General features: G+C 37.4%; 1 protein-coding gene across 3 annotated transcripts in view; it reads left to right on the top strand.

The window, feature by feature from the left end:
- Nucleotides 1-18,434, top strand: part of PXYLP1 (2-phosphoxylose phosphatase 1) — a 48,243-nt gene extending 29,809 nt beyond the window's left edge. For all 3 annotated transcript variants that reach the window (XM_042820995.1, XM_042820996.1, XM_042820997.1), the window contains 4 exons: nt 2,774-2,935; nt 3,522-3,648; nt 13,160-13,299; nt 16,139-18,434. In XM_042820995.1, coding sequence (XP_042676929.1) covers nt 2,774-2,935; nt 3,522-3,648; nt 13,160-13,299; nt 16,139-17,070 — 1,361 coding nt within the window. In that variant the 3' untranslated portion in view covers nt 17,071-18,434. The remainder of the gene's footprint in view (nt 1-2,773; nt 2,936-3,521; nt 3,649-13,159; nt 13,300-16,138) is intronic.
- The last annotated feature ends 1,007 nt before the right edge of the window (nt 18,435-19,441 follow it).

Raw genomic sequence — 19,441 nt, 5'->3', positions numbered from 1 at the left:
GTTTTGGTTTTTTGTTGTTGTTGTTGTTGTTGTTGTTGTTGCAGTTTAACGTCGTTAAATAGAACACCCAGGTATCTGTGTGAATGGTTTTGTTGATTTCTTCTGATATGCGTTATTCCACGTGTTGAAAATAAATACTGAATGCAGTGGCAGTGCTTCTTTAGGTGTCTAGAACTTTTTGGTCTTCTTGATGATGAAACCAATCACCAATTTGAGTCATTTAAGACAAATACCTTCAGAAATGAAGATAATATGGTTGTGCCACAGTTAGGTTCAAATTTAGAAGCTTGAGCTCCATCCCTCTCTGATGTACTTGGAAGAGAACAAGCTGGTAGCAGTTTGGGTTGGAATTTCTTTCCCTTCTTTCTCCCTGGTGTAATCCAAGCTTATTCACTAAACTATGAAGGTAATACCAGCTATTACGAAGTCATCAATAATTGTTGTTAGCAGCAGCATTTAGAAATTTAGGGCAGTTTTTATCAACTTTTTGTAACTATGTTAACTGTTGTTATTCCTAATCTGTGATTGAGTTTCTGGTCCACAAGAATTATTTTGCATCCGTAATTGCTGTGGTGACTTCAGAGTCCTTTTACAGTGTGTTGTCAGTGGGTTTTGTGAACTAAACATATTGTCATATTCCTGGAGGTACAATTTTTACTTGTAATTTAACTTGTAATATTTTTAGTAGTTTCTTTTCTGCAAGATTAAGTGCTTCCTGTTCTTAAGTTTTTTGTTAGTGTTAAAGTACTTTCACTACATAGATGAGAAATGAGACTTTGCTATCTGTAAATCAAATATTTAATTTCATGAATGCTAGGCAGTTGATCTCAAGGAGAAAATATGGGCATCTGTGTGATAGTAGCATCAGTGCAAAGATGTGATCTGTTGTGTTTGCGTTGGATCAAAAATTGGACTCCTTATTTTGCTTTTGAATCTCCTAACCAAATTTTAGCACAAGAGTGCTAAGAGTCCTGAGCTTTTGCTATTAGTGTATGTTTTTTTCCTGTCATCCAAAAAAACTGGTGCTCAGCTGTAATAAATCCTGAACACTGAAGCCAGCACTACATTTTCATGATGTCAAACAAGCAGTAGCAGTGTTGTGGGTTGCTATAGAGAAAACTGTTAACACAAAGCTGAAAGCTCTTGCTCCTAATGTTTTCTACATAGAAAACTTGACCAACGTAACTACTGTAATTCCCCATTTATACTCCTTAGGCCATCTGTTGTAACGCTGTTTATTTGCAGAGGTCAGCAGCCTCCTGTAACACTTTCATAGGTTTGGGATTTATATCCCAAACACAGATTTGCTGCAAGTACCCTTTAAAACATGGTCATCAACCTCTAAGAAATACCACCAAGGCTCTGAGTTACTAATAGTTTATTTCATCAGTGGTTTGTAATGTCTTCCATTAACATACAACAGTCCTAGCAAGGAAGGAGCTAATTTTTTTTTTTAAAGATAAATTAAAAAATGAATGTTGGGATTGCAGCTGAGCCCTGCAGCTTAAAGGGCCAAAGTCAAAATTACAGTTTAATGTTCTCACCAGGACCAGTCCTGTGGGCAATTATGCAAAATGTGAAACAGCTGAAGGAAAGGATTGAAGTCAGTGTGCCTTGTGGATATTAGCTTTGTCAACAGCACTGGCAAGGCCATGGAAAATGCTTGAATTCTGGTTTTGACGTGCAGGGAGAGGTTACGATAAAATGTTTGAAGTCACATGTTGTAGCGTAAGAATGAAGAGTCTGTGCTACATTAACACATATGTGTTCTTAGAACTTGTGTATGTTTCACTGTTTTCTTTGTGTACACAACTCTATATTGTAGAATAAATTCACCTCTAAATTTAGGTCTGGCAGTCAAGGTGCTCTGAATTGTTTCTTACGTTTTCTTCTTCTTCTCCCTTCCCATTTTTTCCCCTTCCCCACAAAGATAAATGGTAGCAAAAATACTAAGTTTTCCTCCTGGTTTTCACTTCCAAATCTGATCCTCTTCAAATACTAGAAAAAGCTGGTGGAAGGCAGTGGAGGGGAAGAGCATTTGTTATTACGAGTGTAGTTTTGAAAGGCATTTAAATTCACTAGTGCTTTCACATCAGAGCAACCCAAAAAGGCTTTGTCAGTGAAACTCTGGCCTGAAATTCAGATTTTATAGAAGCGTGCTTCTACATGTCTGAAGTGCATTATCTGCATTTCTTTCTAATTCTTTTTTGTTATAACTATTGCAGTTACATTTTACTAAATGTATTTTGTGTATATTTTCTTAAAGTAAATCAGATTATTTAAGATTGGCTAGGTAGCTAAGTAGTGGGGGGAAGAAATTGTGAGAAAAATGATGAACAGCCTAGTTCCTTCAGTCTCAGTCATAGAATCTCCATGACTTTGTTTACCAAATGGTTTGTAATATCATCATGAATGAGCTGTCTTTTGCATGATGTCCTTCAGCATAAGTTTCTATGTGAGAGTGATGAAGGACAGCTGGACCTGTGGTGGATCTTTTCTCTCCAGTTCATGCTTTTAGTGCTTCTTGGGAGACTGACAGAAAAAGCCAGCTTCAGGAGGACGACAAGCAAAGTTGTTCTTCATTGAGATGGATTTCTGTGGTCTTAGCCAAGCACTGAGGTTGCTAAATTCTGGACAACTTGACTCTGGAAAAATGTGGAAAAATTCACAACAAAAATCATCTTTCTTTTTTTTTTTTTTTTTTTTTTAAAAAGGCTTAGGTATGTCATTGAATTCTCCTAAAGGTATACTGTGCATGTTTTGTGTCTTTCAGTGCATTTAATCCCAGTGAACCCTATCAAGGAAGATGGGTTGAATCCTAAGAGCCGAAAGAGAATAATGCCTGATTTGCTGACAGAACCTCCTGCAATAGATCCTGTTTACGAAGCTCGTGTTTACTGCAATATTCCTACTATTGCTGAACGCAGCATGGAAGGTAACCTCTGTGCTTGCAAATGGTGATTTAGTGGAAATAATGACTTTGCATTGTTGGTTCTTTATTGCTTGGAGCAAGGTACAGCAAATGTCAACTGGTTGCTGAATTCAGTTAAACTGCTCAAAATGCACTGTTCTTCTCTCCTTTGTATTTTCTCTTATTTCTTGACTTCTGGATGTGGTTCTGTTATCACTCAGTGCTCAACTGGAATTCCTTAATTAAAAGAGTGGGAGTCTTTAGAGATAATTAATATTTTATATTGTTTATTAAAAGTGAACTAGAAGACACGTGTACCTTGTAGCAGCTGCACAAGTTATTTTGAATCAACTCCCTCATGTATGTATGCCATTAACAAATGTGAAATCACAAGCTAATATATCAATAAACTCTGAATTAAGCATGCTGCGTATGATGGTTGGTAAAAGAAGGGTCTGGAAGAGCCGTTATGTAGGTGGTGTTACATTACTGTGTTGGCAGGGACCAGTGCTTGAGCAGTGTCATGTATGGCTATTGAACTTTGGATGTACTGTTTCCATCTCACTTCTTTCTTAACATTCACTCTTTACGTTTTCTTTTTTCATTATAGGTTATGCACCCCATTATTTTAAGCTAGTGTCAGTTCAAGTGTTGATTCGACATGGAGATAGATATCCATTATATGCCATTCCCAAAACAAAAAGACCTGATATTGACTGTACATTGCTGCCTAACAGGTAACATTTTTTTGCTTTTACTGTTGCTACATGCATGTTTTGCTTTGTAATTATTTTGTTCCTCTTCAGGAAAAAATTTATGCAGCTTAAAGTATGGTGTAGCTCCTGATGTTGTTGTATTATGATGATTGAAGGAGATGAGAGGAAAAAAAGCTGTATGAATGGTGTGCAGCATATCTTGTGAAACAGGAGCTATTAACTGCTGTGTGTTCAGACCAACATAAATTCTGTATGTTTCCATTTAAAAAAAAAAAAGAAAGAAAAGCAAAAGCTATTTAATTACTCAGTCACATTTCTTTAGGTACACTTCTAGATATGTTAAAAATGTAGGTGCAGTGTTTGAGAATCAATTCTTTTTCAGTTAACCACGTTTTCTTTGCGTGAGCACAAATCCGTCTCTGTCACTACTGCAGGAAAATTGATAATTGTGTTTTCTGAAAAGAGAAATGATACAATTTATCAGAGATTTCCCTTAAATTATTGATCTGTCTCAAACTTCTCGGGATGGTGGAGGAGTTTATACATATAATTATTAAAATACAAGCTAAAGAAAGTACGCTATTTGCTATTTGAAAATGACATGTACTGTAGTTACCACTCAGTGTCGAAAACTGATATTTGTCTGTCATTTAAATGTGGGTGATTTCAGTGACTTGGGAGTTGCATCTGCTTTGTGTACGTGTATGTTTTACAAAGGGAAAGGCCTTAATAGGCTTCTTGATCTACCAGTATACAAAGTGGTGCTGATATACCATAAATACCTTTTTTCCAGAATAGTCTGCAGTCTCCTTCTGTAAAGAGATAACATTCTTGCTTTTCTGGTTAGAATTATTCAGGAGGGGCTCTCTTTGTCATGCTGGAAATATAATGGCATGCTGAAAATGCATTTCTGAGTATCAAGTACACCAAATGTGAGTTTCTTTCTTATTTTGATAGGTTAATGAGCCAAATTCCTTAAAATTTTAGTAGCTTGCTGTGATGAGGAGTATTTATGATTTTTATTTTTATAAAGGTAAAGATTAAAAAAAAAAAAAAATTGCCCTTGTGATTAATATCCTGAAATTTGCAGGACTTGCAATGTTGTCTTCAGTTACAGCCTGTGTTCTAATGTAACCCTGGCACGAGTAATTGAAAAATAGCTGTATGTATCTTTGTCCAAACTGCAGTTATTACAGTGGATGACCCTACAAAAGTTTTAAAGCATGAGCAGTTTTAGCCCATCTGTGCACATATGTGAAAGTATTGTAATAAAGTCTTTTGAAGATCTGGGCTTGTTTTAAGGAAAAAAAAAAAAAAAAAAAAAAAAAAAAAAGTTAATAGGCTTTGTTTGTTCTTAATCATATACAATATTCCATATATATATATTTGCATATGGTGTTCTGTTAAGTAATGGCATTCCCTAGTGTTCTCTAACATCTCCCAAGAGAAGTTTCAATTATTTCAGAGATATCCAACCCTAACAGTGTTCTGCACCCACTGCAAGCTAACTAATTGTCTTATATTGGTACTCAAAGTAGACTGAAGACAAGACACCAAACTTGAGATATCTCTGCCATAGTGTGGGCATTTAATTTCTTCAACAAGATGAAAAAGGAACATTTTGCTGATAGCTGTGATAGCACTTTTAATGACCACCCTCGAAGAGGTGAGATTATATTCAGAATAATATACCAAGTAAAGGAGTGTGATATAGATCCCTGTTGGAGTCCTTCCAGATCTGATACTCTGAGCTTACTCAATATATCACGCTAGAACGTGAGAAATCTCTGTTGCAGAGGTGTTAAGTGCAAGTGACAATAGTGGATGAGTTGCTGTATTTCTCAGTGTTAGTTGCCACATGATACCTCAGTTTTGTATTTATTAGAGAAACTTTTGTGTCTACTTCTACAGTTTCAGGCAAAGAATACAATGTGAAGGCTGTGAAATCAGGATAACAATCCATAAAAAGCAAGTATGTAGTGCATCTTTTGACACTGCCAACAGAGTGACCAAGTCATGTAGTTAAGAGGGCATAAATTCAGGATGTGAGACCACTAGTGTAGATACCCCTGGCTGTTACCAATTTATGAAGCATTAGAACATCAGTTTACAAGTGATATATCCACCAGCGTTCATCACCACATGAATGCAGTACAACAACAATTGGTTTCTTGAGTACAAAGCTTATGGATCTTTTGGCTGATTTTGAAAGGGCAACAGATTAAAGGGGTTGGCTCTGTACCGTTGTGACCTGATATGTTACAGCTCACAGTTCTGGATACAGCTAGAATTGTTAATGTTTCTATCATTGTTTCAAATGGAATATTTATTATTTTAGCATCAGGAATCTATTTACTGTGTTTGGCTTTCAGGCTTATACTTCTTTATGATGTAAATTTGGTACTTGATTGCAAATGTACCTATTCAGAGAATATTACAAGGTATATAATTGCTACCTTTGAACTGAAGGCTTGTTTATGCTGTGTAATTAAGTTGAGATATCTGATTAAAAGTCTGGCTTGTTTAAGCTTTCTGGACATTAGTTTTAGATAAGTATGCTGCTCATACTCAATCTGTTCTTTATTTGACTTGGCATTCAGCTGATGGAATTCATTAATTAAGCAGATTATGCTACAGTCCCTTGGTTTCCTAATGGATATGCAGAGTAGCCTCGAAGTTGCACTTAGGTTTTAGGAATTATGGATTGTGACATCTAAGCGTGGAATGAATGTAAGCAAATGGATTAAATGCTTTGGAGATTTCTTCCATCCAAGGCTTAAATTAATATTATTATTTTCATTGTTCTAGATGCAAATTTCCACAAGGGAGCTGAATAATCCGTATACTTTTGTCCTCGAGAAAATTGAATGGTGCCAGTGAAAATCTGTTCATTGTAGTGTTTGCTTTTTGGGAGAATAAATTAACCACCCACTTCTCTTCCCTTTGTGCCTTATATGTCAAGTGTCAAAAAGCAACACGTATGCAATGCGTCATCTTTGAATTTTTATCTGAGAGGGACAAGAAACGCTTTTTAGAAAACTCTTCAATGACTTCAGAAGACTGTTATAAATTAATAGCACTCTTGGTTAATTGGCATAAGTTTCAAGGCGCTCTGAGAGCTGTTGGTGTTAATTATAAAAAGCTTTGCAACAAGTACCTGAATTTTAGGTTTGATATGAAGAATTTTAGGTTTGGCTGCCAGAAAAATGAGAAAGTGGGGTAGAGGCAAGTAGTATATTGTGAGCTAAAGGAGGGGTGTGGATTTTCCTTGTAGTGAGGTTACAGCATAAGCCAGACCACAATTAGGTGATGAAAGATCTGAGTCTCTTCTGACCTCAATGAAGACTCAGAGAGAAGTTGGGTCACTGTAGAGTTTAAGAATGTACAGACTACAAGACTTTAATGAATCAATACACTCCAGAAGTACTAATACTGTCTCAAGGATATCTTTTGTAAGACTACTGTAATCCATTGTTGTTTTAGTGGCTCTTCTGTTTTCTTGCATTCTAAAAGGGAAACGGTATAGGCCTTTCACCTAACACTTATTTTGGCGACTTGAGCTTCACAGAAAAATTGTGTTGGGAACGATAAGAAATTTGCCTTTAGTGTGATTTGGAGACAGTATCTGATGTGATAGGATTGCAAGAAGATGTTCATTTATCTGAAGGTTGGCACGTGCCTGGCATGGCTGCATTTGCTTAGCCAGTGACACACAGGTTTCTGGAGCTCCTTGTCAGAAGGTCCTCCTGGCTCCTGCAGATTCTCCGTTTGCTAACAGAAGTTACATTTTCACAGTTAAATGGGGTTGGGGGCTGGAAATCCATCTCAGTCATGTTAATTTCCATTTCCATGGGTTCTTTGCTGAGGCATATAGAGTGCATTGCTGTTAGAGGGCAGCACAGTGCATGACAGAGGTAAGGAAGAATGAAAAGTTCACCTCTCAGTTCTGCTAAGTGTCGGTACCTGCCGACTAATTGTTTTCCATTTGACAAACAATCAAGTTTTAACTTTTAAATAAACAGATGCTTATTAATTGGTCTCAATAATTAGGTTTTTTTTTTTTTTCCCAATTTCTCTTGTAATCATAATCCTTGGCCAACATATTTTGTCTCTCTGTAGCATCTCGTGGTGGTGAAGCTATGTTGTTTATGCTTCTCTTGAACTTGTCTGAGTCTGGAAATTATTAAAAATAAATAAACAGTAGCTGCAGATGGTCCTGTCAGTGTAGTGCCTTTCCACGTTTGTTTCTTAAATACGCTTCATTTTAATGAGATTAACTTTGTAATTTTCACAAATCAGTAGTCTCAAATTTGTACGTGATTCAATAGCATGTTCAGTTTCTTGAGTCAGGATAGATTGAATGCTGTGGTCATCACTCTTAAAAAAACAAACAAAAAAAAAATGTACTTCACTTTACAGTATGCATAGTAGAAATAAGGCTTCAATTGGTTTACTGCTCTAATAGCCTTGGTAGGAAAGAATGTTAAACTAATCACAGAAAATCTTTCACAAATAGATAATACAAATGAATGGCAATATTTTTCTTAGTAGTCCTGAGACAAATAGCCCTGAGAAACATGGACTGTTTCTTCTTACTTGGTGAATTAACTGTCCAGTCTGGCAGGGATGATGGAATATTAGACATTTGTCTTCATGCTGTGACTTATTTTAAAATAATACTTACTTACTAAGCAAAGGTACTGAGCTCAGAGAGCTAGTTTTCTCCTAAAAGAGGCTTCTGTGCACTCAGTCTGAACTCCACTTTATCTAGGAGTGGAAAACCTCAACATCTCTCATTGCAGTTCCTAAATAATGACACTGATGTCTCGAATGGGGACAGGTTGGCAAAAATGTCCTGTAACAAGGCTTCTCTGCTGCTGTACAAGAAATGAGGCTTTGCTGTGCAGTGTGTGGGAACCTAATGTTCAGCTGCATGAGTTGAGTTTTCATACCTCTGCATATATATAATACATGAAAGTAGATACATTACATCTATGTTTCTGAGAAAATATCGTTCCATAATGGCAGTCAACCCTAATCCCTTAGCAGCCTTTCTGAGGTGTCACATGCACGTGCTCACTGTGGTACTGTATTTCTGACTTTGCTGTGCTAATTCAGAACAGCCAACCGATTAATGTTTGCTTCTCAGCAAAAAAAAAGAAATTATTTCTGTTTTGGTATCTAAACCCTGAAAGGAAATTTCTTATTGAGAGATGCCAGCTCTGTTGCTGGCAGAAATAAACGTATGCTTCAAATAGCTGTGCAATATAATTTTCTTTCTATATACACTAGTAACAATGTAGCAGTAATGCTGGAATATGATGTCTCTTTAAAGGTTATTAAGACCTTTGTAAAATGTTTAAATATTGAACAAGCAATTTAGTCTATTTAATTTATCCTGGTATTCATTTGAAAATAACAAAAAGGTATTTTGAGTGTATTATTCAAGCAAAAAGAAGCATCACATTTTTGTTACAGGTAAAAAAAAAAAAAGTTTTGCAACAATAAAATATTAGGAGGCAATTTAATAGTTTTAAAAAATAGGCAAGAAATGTTCAAAATTAGAAAAAGGTATGGCTATTGCTAGTGATGTTAAATAATATTTTTCCCTTCTAGCAATTTGGAAATATTTATTATGTTAATACATTGCTAAATACAATACGTCACTGTCATTGTGTCCAGCAAATTACAGTAGACGTCTTTTTATTTCACTTTTATTTTCTGCTGGCTTCAGTGGAAATGCAATTTTAAGGATATTTTGGTCTTCTCAACTATACAAATGTGTAATTTTCTTTGCTTCCAGCTCCAGCAGTCCCAGCAGTCTTAGCTGTGTTGCCTAGTTACTCCATCTCCTGCGGCATCTGTAAATTGGCCAATTCTACAGGAGGATTCATATTCTAAATAAGAGAAATCTTGGGGTGGGGAAGGGAATTGTTTGTTAGCTAGTAGCTGGAGTAGTGCTATAAAGCAAACAAGCCTATAACACCCACCAACCAAAAACTCACTTTACTTAACAGCAAAATTTGTTTTTTCAGTTGTGTGGGGTTAAATGGGAGAACTACTGCTACATTCACAGTGGTGTTGTATGTGTGAGAATTACGTTCGGTACAGAGGTGTGTTATCCTGACATGTCTGTCCCTTTCGGGCAGAATGGCTTTTCTGTTGTCTGATCCCCTCCCCTTGAGATACATTTAACAAGTAGTAAGCTCGTATTCTGTGTTCAAAATATGTCTAGCAGTCATGTTTCATTGTGTGCTTCTTCAAGGAGATGCTTAATTTGTGCTTACTTGAAAATAAATCTGAAGTTAAGTAACTTGCATTTACATACATAGATGAAAAGATAAATGAATACACTGAAAAATGCACCTTATCAAGTGATTGTTGACTGCTGTGCTGGTACAGGTTTGGTTCCAATAGAATGCAGCAGAAGAAGCAGAACAGTTGTGCAGTTTCATTTTTATTAGATTTCTGATACATGTGTTTGCAGGACTTGCTAATTAAGTAAATAAGATTTAAGGAAAATTGTGGCTGACATTTTGTTCATGTTTAGAGCTTTTCAAATGCGAAGTGTAGAAAATGGGTAGTTCAGCCTGCTACATCTGTAATAAGCTTAGAAAGCTATTTGCTAATGACTTTCATTTAATTTTCTCAGTTTTTCCATTTAGTGCTACTGGGCTTTGAAAATAGCAAAATGTGCAAGAAGTTGTTTTGGAGCTCGCATCTGGAGCTGGATTAAGCTCTGTGGTGTCTAATGGTGCAACAGAAAATTTCAACTGATTTACAAAGGAAGAAAACCTTCTGTGTTTTTCTGCTTCTGCTCAAATGTTAATTGAGATATTAAAATTGTAATATACAGAGGTAGTTGTGCGTTTAAAATATAAGTTGACTGCTTTTTCATTTGAAGTTAAAAATGAAAAACTTTGAAAATTTTCTCTCATTTTGCTTGTTTAGCACTTTTCTGATTGGCCATTATACTGTGACTTACAGTAGTGTTTTCTTACCAATGAATGTGCAAACTTCTTGGGAATCCTCTTCTTTTTTTTCCTTCTTCTTTACCCTGAAGTTAAATTAAATACTTGTGCAGTTTTATAAAGTGATATGACAATGTGATTTCCAAGACCTGCTTTATAATGGATGAAGGGCTGTTTCATATGAGATCTCCTGTGCATACATGCTGTGAGCATAGCTCTGCAGTGTGTGCTTTTTCATTTAAGAGTGTTTCTCTTCTGCCTTTTCCTTGTAAGCACGAAAAATGTTTGTCCTGGTAAATTTTGATTCCAGGCACTTATTGATACATTAGCAGTTCTGTTGCTCCCTCTTGTGGTTTCTGTCTGTAATTAAGGAAGTTTTTCTAGATCCTGAGGATTTTCTATCAAAACCACGTATTATTCTAGCAAAATTTGAATGCTTACAATGAACATTAAACTCAGACTTCTGTAAGAGTTCTCAGATGAAATCTTTTTCAGTTTTATTTTTAAATGGCTTTATTGCGTGAGGAACATCCACAATATAGACTGCTTAGGCTGGAAGTCCCAATAGAACAAGAACCATCCAGGGCAGAAATGGGTTGCTGAACAGTTTCTGATTTAGTTCTGCACAAAAATAAAGAGGTGACTGTGAATCGTTGCTTGCGTGTGGATAATAACACAAACGTTTTATGGAGGTGAAAAATAAAATGATGCTTAAAAGTAGCCTTGAAGTGCAGTTTATGTAGTGCTGCCTGGGGACTTAAGCCATGGGTTTTCAAATTATTTATCACATTGATGTTCAAGAAGGGAAATAATACTTACGTAAAGTTCTGTTGTGGAAATTTGGTCCATTTTTTTTGTTGCTGTTTGTTTGTTTGAAAGGTTTAAATGTCTTTCAATTGCATTGTTTTGGTTTTTTTAGCATTTTTATTTTTTAAATTTTTTTTAGCACATCCATACAACAATGAACTGAGTCTAAACATTCATTGACGTGAATTCTGTTTCAACGAGTTAATCTCAACTCTTTTGCTTATGTATTTTTTTTTCCATTTGTATTCTTTCCTTGCATCATGGGGATATTTACAGTCAGTTGTTTTTACTTACACGTTAAAATCAGTAAGCTTAAATGTGGAGGAAAAAAATCCAGTCTTCTCAGGGGATGACTGAAACTCTGCAGCAGTCTGTTCCTCCAAATCTGTCGACTTGGGTTGGGCGAGCCAGCTTTTTGTCTTGAATCTCTGCATGAAAAAGGCAAAGTGGTCACATTGCTGCATTGTACTGCCAGAAATATTGTGGTTACGTGCCATGCTCCTCTGGGGCATTTGCAAAGGTACAGAGGTTTCTTGGCTCTTTGTGTTCCCGGGTTCCTCGGGTCATTGCTGAAGTGTCAAATTAGTGAAGACCACAGCTGTTCTAGAATTAGAGGTCTGCATCTTGTATGGTGTGAAGGAAGCATTTTTAAGGGGGCAAATATTTGTTTTTCTCCTAATGTTCTTTTAGCAAATATTGTATTTGTGGGACACAGCAGAAATCAGTTGTGCCGTGTGATAAGTCTGTGTGGAGCCTTGTTCTGTCTAAGCTGTGCTTAGCTCAGAGACAATTCTGACAACAGAGAAAAGGAGCTAGATGTAGGAGGGCTTGTATTATAATTTGCGGTGTGTTTTGATTTTAAAATATATCGCCACTAGTGTAGTGATATTCACATCTGCAGTCAGAACTCACATTTGTATAATGCAGTCTGATCATGTGGGCCATTTTAGTTATTGCTTTTGATACAAGTATACATTTAGCGAGGTTGAATTAAATGGACAATTTTGTATTGATATTTCTTCAGATTAATCTCTGTATAATCTCTTATTTTTTTTTTCCAATGTTTTCTCAGCTGTAGAGCCTGCATACATTAGGTATATTAAGTATTGTTTAAACATTTTTTTCCTTAACTAGGACACAGTGCAGTTTGCTTTAGTCTTACCCACGTAAGGTGTCTGGCAGCGTTGGCCTCTTTCTTCCTGCATAGTGGTACAATACCCAAAACAATGGGCTCTGCTTTCAGTGGAGTCATTGGGAACAGCTTCGTAGATACCATCAGCTACCTGTGCTATTTGATTTGCAGCCTGAAGAAATTTGAAGTTAAGTCCGAGACTGTAGACTGTATCTAACGTAGTGGCTAGCTGATCTCTTTTAGATGCTTAGTGCCTTTGATGGTGCTGTTAAAGTGCAGTAGGACTGCAGAAATTAGAGAGATTTGCTCTTTTTTGAAAGGATCTAATTAAAAAAAAAAAAAATTACAACAGTACAGTTGCATTAAAAAACAAAAATAAAGCAAGCAAACAAACAAAAAAACCCTTGGAAATTATTTTATGAAAGATACCATAATTTTATCACGCCAAGACATCGATCTCTAGCTTTCTGGTATTAAATAAGTAGCATTTCTTTTGCATGCCTGCAGAAATCTTGAGTAAGAGCAGATGTCAGTGGGAAGGGACGTCACCATGAAATTTTGAGCTGACAGAATATTTTCTGTATACTTTGGGAAACTTTCACATTTTGTTTTGTCTCTCTAGGAAACCTTCTCATCCTCAGCTGGAAGCTTTCATTAAACACATGTCCAAAGGCTCTGCAGCCCAAATGGATGGAACCCTAAGCAGCCTGCCTCGTTACCCTAGTCATTCTCTTTGTGAAATGGGAGAGCTTACACAGACTGGTAAGTTTCTGTGGCAGCTTTACATTTTCCTCTGCTCTCTTAACACAATCTGTTTGAAAGCATATGCTCTATTTTTCTTAATAAATGCTTTTCTTTGGGAAAATCATAATATTGGTCATAGGTTGATTTTGCTGGGATAGGAGTCAAGTACTGAACTCTCTGCCAAAAGTGGTATCTATCCAAGAAACTGAACATTTTTCTATAGCCTGCCTGCGTTCTGTTAAGGTCAGTCACCCTTGGCATCTCTTTCAACTTTATTATTAAGAAGTTAGAACAACTTTAATTCATGTTGTCCCAAACCACAAAATTGTTTTGTCACCCTTATGAAAAATGACGTGGTGGAAAATTACAGTCCTTCAGAGGAAGGTTTGGTAATTTTATTGGTTAGTTTGTGATTCAGAAAGATCCTGGAACTGAAAAACAATCAGTTAGTTGCCAGTTTTCACCTGTAAAAGAACTGCTGAGTCTACATCAAGAAGATTCAGATGTAACAAATTTGTTTATATTATCAAAGTAGAACATCTTTGAAGTATCTGATGCTTTTTTTCAGTTTTTCTTTTTTTTTTTCCCCCCCCTTTTTTTTTTTTTTTTTTTTTTTGCTTTCTAACAAAGTTTGAATAGCATTAAGGGAACTGGGCTAGTAGGCATGGATTCATCTTTTCTGCCTTGTTGATGTTTTCACCACAGGCAAAAGGTAAGGGGAGAGAAAGATGTTAGTAAGAAATATTTTTTTAGAGCTCTTGGAATTGTTTATATTTTTATTCAGAGTAACTAGCTGAACTGAATTTGAAGTCAAAGTCAGTGTATTAGTATGGTGCCAATTTCCTATATTTTTTTATTCCAAAAATGATCTGTTAAATCATCATGTTCCTGTGCCTCATCAGAAGATAAACTTTGTGTTAGGCAGCAGTGTCAAGTCTTGCCAAGTGATCTTGGGAAGATTCTTGCCAGATTACCAAGGACTTTTACTGATGCAGCAGATTGCATGTGAAACTGGATTCATCACTGCACACTTGATGACTGGGCTAATGTTTGTGACTCTTATTGCCTGTAGCAGGTTATAAAAATGTTCAAGTTAATCAAGGGTTTGTGCCTGTCTGTTGGCTGCTGAGGGAGGATAACAAAAGCAAGATAGATTCTGGAGCTGGTATGGGAGAAGGATGCCTTCTTCCTATCCAGCTAAATAAAGCCAAAGCACTAGTGTGAACGTTACCGAGCAATTTGAGTACTTCACCCTGCCCGTGGGGAGGGGGTTTGAAACTAGATCTTTAAAGTCATTTCCAATCTCAGTCAGTCTAGGATTCTACTTTCTGAAGGAAGATGAAGAAGCCTGATGTGGTTTCTTCACTTTCAGGCTGGTTTTGTGAGTTTACATGCTAATTTGCATTCTGTGTTTTCATTGTCCTCACTCCTGGTAGTTTTTCTGGCTAACATAAATGTGCAGAGATTACAGCATTCACAATTGGTTTGGGAACCTGACTCAGGTAATGTCTGGATCCACGTTGATAATAATCCTATTTTTATAGTAATGTTAGACCCATTCAGTCCCATATTTCTAGTTTCAAAAGCAATATTAAATGACTAATGTTTTAAACTAATTGTGCAAAACTAGCTTTTTCTGTCTGTGTCTCAGTTTAGCTCCTAAAATTTGAGAGGTACTGAAAGAACAGCAGGTATCTCATTTGTGTCGGGGTGGAGGCTGCTCACAAGCGATGTTCCTCAGGGGTTGGTCTTGAGACCAGTGCTCTTCAACATCTTCATCAATGATACAGATGATGGTATCAAATGCACCTCCAGTGAGTTTGTGGATGACACCGAGCTGATTGGTGTAGTCAATTTATTGGAAGGAAGGGAAGCTATCTAGAGGGACCTGGACAGGCTGGAGAAGTGGGCCCATGTGAGCCACATGAGGTTCAGTAAGCCAGCTGCAGGGTGCTCACTTGGATCAGGGCAATCCCCGGTATTTATACAAACTGGGGAAAGAGCTCCTTGAGAGCAGCCCTGCAGAGATGGACTTGGGGGTCCTGATGGGCGAGAAGCTGGGCATGAGCCAGCAGTGTGCGCTTGCAGCCTGGAAGGGCAACTGGGTTCTGGGCTGCATAAAAAAAAAAAAAAAGGGATGATCAGCAGTGACAGGGAGGTGATTGTCCCGCTGTACTTGGCTCTTGTGAGGCCCCATCTGCAGTACTGTGTCCAGGCCTGGGGCCCCCAGTACACAGACATGGAGCTCTTGGAGCAGGACCAGAGGAGGGCCACTGAGATGATCAGGGGGCTGGAGCACCTCTCCTGTGAGTAAAGGTTGAGGGAACTGGGATTGTTTAGCTTGGAAAAGAGAAGGCTCTGGGGAGACCTTGTTGTGGCCTTCCAGTACTTGGAGGGAGTCTATAAGCAGGAGAGGAACAGCTGTTTACAAGGGTGGATAGTGATAGGACAAGGGGGAATGGTTTTAAACTAAGACGGGAGGCTTAGATTAGATATTAAGAGGAAGTTTTTCACACAGAGGGTGGTGATGCACTGGAACAGGCTGCCCAAGGAGGCGGTAGATGCCCCATCCCTGGAGGCATTTAAGGCCAGCCTGGTCTGGTGGTTGGCAATCCTGCACAAAGCAGGGGGGTTGAAACTGGATGATCATTGTGGTCCTTTTTTAGCCCAGGCCATTCTGTGATTCTGGTCTTCAAGAATAGTTGAGGCTCAATTTTGCCATTCATAGTTTTTAACTGAGCTTTTAACAGTAATGCTAGCTGTATTTCTTTTTTTTTTTTTTTTCATCAAAACTAAGGAGATTATAATCATGTGTTGTGCCTTCTTAAAAAATTAAACAGCAAAAAATCTCTTTCAGGTGTCGTACAGCACTTGCGAAATGGACAACTATTGCGAGAAATTTATATAAACAAACATAAACTGCTTCTGAATGACTGGACGGCAAAACAGCTCTACTTGGAGACAACAGGAAAAAGCCGAACCCTGCAGAGTGCACTGGCGCTGCTTTACACCTTTTTACCAGATTTTGACTGGAAAAAAATTAACATGAGGCATCAGTGGAGCACTATTTTTTGTTCTGGAAGCTGCGACTGTCCTATGCGGAACCACTACCTAGAAGAGGAACAGCGCAGGCAGTACAGCTTACGGGTGAAGAATGGTGATTTGGAGAAAATATATGTGGATATGGCAAAGATTGTTGGCATTCCTACCAGGCAGTTGAGAGCCTCTAACCCAATAGATTCTCTCTTGTGCTATTTTTGCCACAATGTCAGTTTCCCCTGTACCAAAACTGGCTGCATTGGTATGGAACACTTCAAAGTAATCAAAAGACATCAGTTGGAGGATGAGAGAGAAAGACAGGAAAAGAAACTCTATTTCCTGTATGCCCTGTTGGCTACTCACCCTCTCCTCAACCAGACTGTTAATCGGCTTCAGCGAATTGCAGAAGGCAAGAAAGAAGAAATATTTGTTCTTCACTCTGCGCATGATGTCACGTTGTCACCTGTTCTTAGTGCCTTGGGCATTACAGAGGCCAGATTTCCACGATTTGCTGCCAGATTAGTTTTTGAGCTGTGGCAGGATGGGAAGAGACCCAAAGAACACTTTATCCGCATCCTGTATAATGGTGCTGATGTCACATTCCAGACCTCATTCTGCAAGGATTATTATAAACGTTCCAGCAAGCCAATGTGCCCGCTAGAAAAATTTGTTAGCTTTGTGAAGAGGGATATGTTCTTAGTTTTTAACAGCACTAGTTATTATGATGCATGTCGTAGAAGACCACTGTAGGGAAGGAAAGTGAAACTGTTAACTTCTGTGTAGGTGAAAGTCTGTATTCTGGTTGAGGCGCGTTTCAGTTCTGTTGTTTGTTGACAAATGATATCGCTTGGGACACTCTTCAGTTTCCTTTTCATTCAAGCTGTAGATGGTCTCCAGTAGAAGAACAGATACTGTGGAAGTGTTTTGTCTGTGTTAACTATCATGCATTGATAAACCATGTGAGCTACTGTAATGTTGGACTTTGCTTGATAGAGTGAGAGAGCACAGATTTCATTTCCCTGTATTCCAGAGCAATACTTGCACACCACAAGTTTAAAAACAAAGCATTCTTTTTTCACCATTATCTTGTAATCATATAAGCAGCTGTATCAGGATATTTATAAAAACTCAGACATCTGTTTGTAGGACATTCTGGGTGCTCCCTACTCAGAAAGCATTTTAATATTTAGGAACAGGACTTTAAAGTAAAGTGCTTGGTTATACCTGAGCATGTACAAATGAGTGTGTGCCTTTCTGACCTCACAGACCTACAGATACATACTTATACGTTGCCTGTGCCAGAGAAGGGTGTACTGGAAGATGTGTGCAAAACTCTGTTCTCTGACTGCACTTTTAGCACTTTGAACAATACAAACACAATCTACAAATACGTAATGGTCTTGTATTAAAATAGGTAACAAACACTAATATTACCACTAAATCTGAATGGGAAATTAGGATTATGAATCAGTTTTACAGTGAGGTGTGGGCTTTTTCCCATTGTGAACATGCTCAAGCTGCCGTGCTATAAACAAATCAGTGTTTTTGGAATTTGATATAGTGGCTGCTTGAGACAGCTTGGCTAAACACTAAGAATTTTGTAGCTGATTTTAGTATTTTTATGGGCTAGGATGCTCTTATTTTGTATGATCAGACTTGTGTACCTACTACACTGTGTAAATTTATGGCACAGTAGATCTTTCATACTTCAGTTTGTAAAGAGCTGTGAAAGGCTGACTTCCAGACATTTTTTCCCTTGATCAGGATGTACAGATTTAAGAATAAACTGTCTTTTATTGGTAACCCGAACAGTGTGTAGGTATGAGAACTTGTATTCAAACTGTTTTCATCTCTTTAGGAACAGTAAATTGAGAAATAGTTTTTAATAGAAGCGATAGACATTTTATAATTCTGGAGGGTGGGTTTTTTACACTTCTAGAAATAAAGTAGTCTGTGACTCGTGACTCAGTGGTGCTAGTTTATAAAAAAAAACAAAAAAACAAAAAAACCCCTCATAATTAAGCATAGGTCTCTAACTGTTGATATTTCACTCTCTGTTTTCAGTGCTGCATTTGAATGTATTTCTTTAAATAAAATTGTAGGGACTCTGTGAATTTGTGTGTTACATTTATTTTTACTTCCTTAGTCGTTAGCAGTAACAAGCCTAAGTGTATTTCGTTAAGCTGCTTGTTGCTTTAATAACTTCTGCATTGGCTCACTTTGTGTGTTCCTGTTCCAAATCTGAGAGAGAGCAAGTAAACACTTCATCAATATCACATTAGAGTGTGTAACTGCTGAAAAAGTTTTCTTTCAGCCGAAGGGATCCACTCTTAGTCATTAGTCATTAGTGTTTAGATTAGAGATTTAGATTAGAGATCAGAGATGTCACTCATTAGTCATATGTGTTTGTCTGCTGGAGGGCAGTCAGGAAGACAAAATGTGAAAGATGAACTCTCCTTTTATAAATTATGTGAACTAGACCATTTGTCTAAAGTAAGTGCTAAATAGTCTGAAGAGTTCTTCAGTAGTTTGCTCTGCAGAGTGATATCTGTTGGAGTTCTGATGATCTTTGATGACCATTTACAGGAATCATGCAGAAAACGTCACCTTGTGCCTATTATTGGTGTTTTATATCTGTCTGCTTTTTTATTAACGTGTGTGGGAAGAAAAAGGAAAGCAAGCTAATTAGTCTTCTGTATCTGCACAGTTTATGACTATATGCTCTTCTGAAAGATTTGATACAGCTGTAATGCTACTGGAAGATCTAAAAGAAAGAGCTGCAGGGCTGAGATCCTGTATGCAACTTCCTGAGTTAGTTGTGGAAACAAAATGGTGAGCCAACTGCATGATCAAACTCAATGACAAGGTTTTAAAATTTGACTTACCTTATGATTAAATTGGCACCTGGGAATGAATTTATATTTGAATTTGAGTCTTAGATCTACCTGGGCAATCTAGATCTGTTAAATACGCTCTTGCAATGGATTGATTGAATTAGACCTTTCAAATAGGAAACATTGATCTGAGCAATTGCAGGGTTTTGTCAAACAGAACAGAAATAAATGCTGCTGCTTTAAGGAATGCTGTTTGAGATCCTGGGGTTGCCTTTAAATTGGTGTAG

This window comes from Centrocercus urophasianus, unplaced genomic scaffold (assembly GCF_019232065.1).
Source record: "Centrocercus urophasianus isolate 14NV4802_14NV808 unplaced genomic scaffold, USGS_Curo_1.0 seq_19, whole genome shotgun sequence".
In the NCBI taxonomy this organism is placed as follows: domain Eukaryota; kingdom Metazoa; phylum Chordata; class Aves; order Galliformes; family Phasianidae; genus Centrocercus; species Centrocercus urophasianus.
Note: the sequence above shows the minus strand (reverse complement) of the source record. Positions and strands in the feature narration are given on the sequence as shown.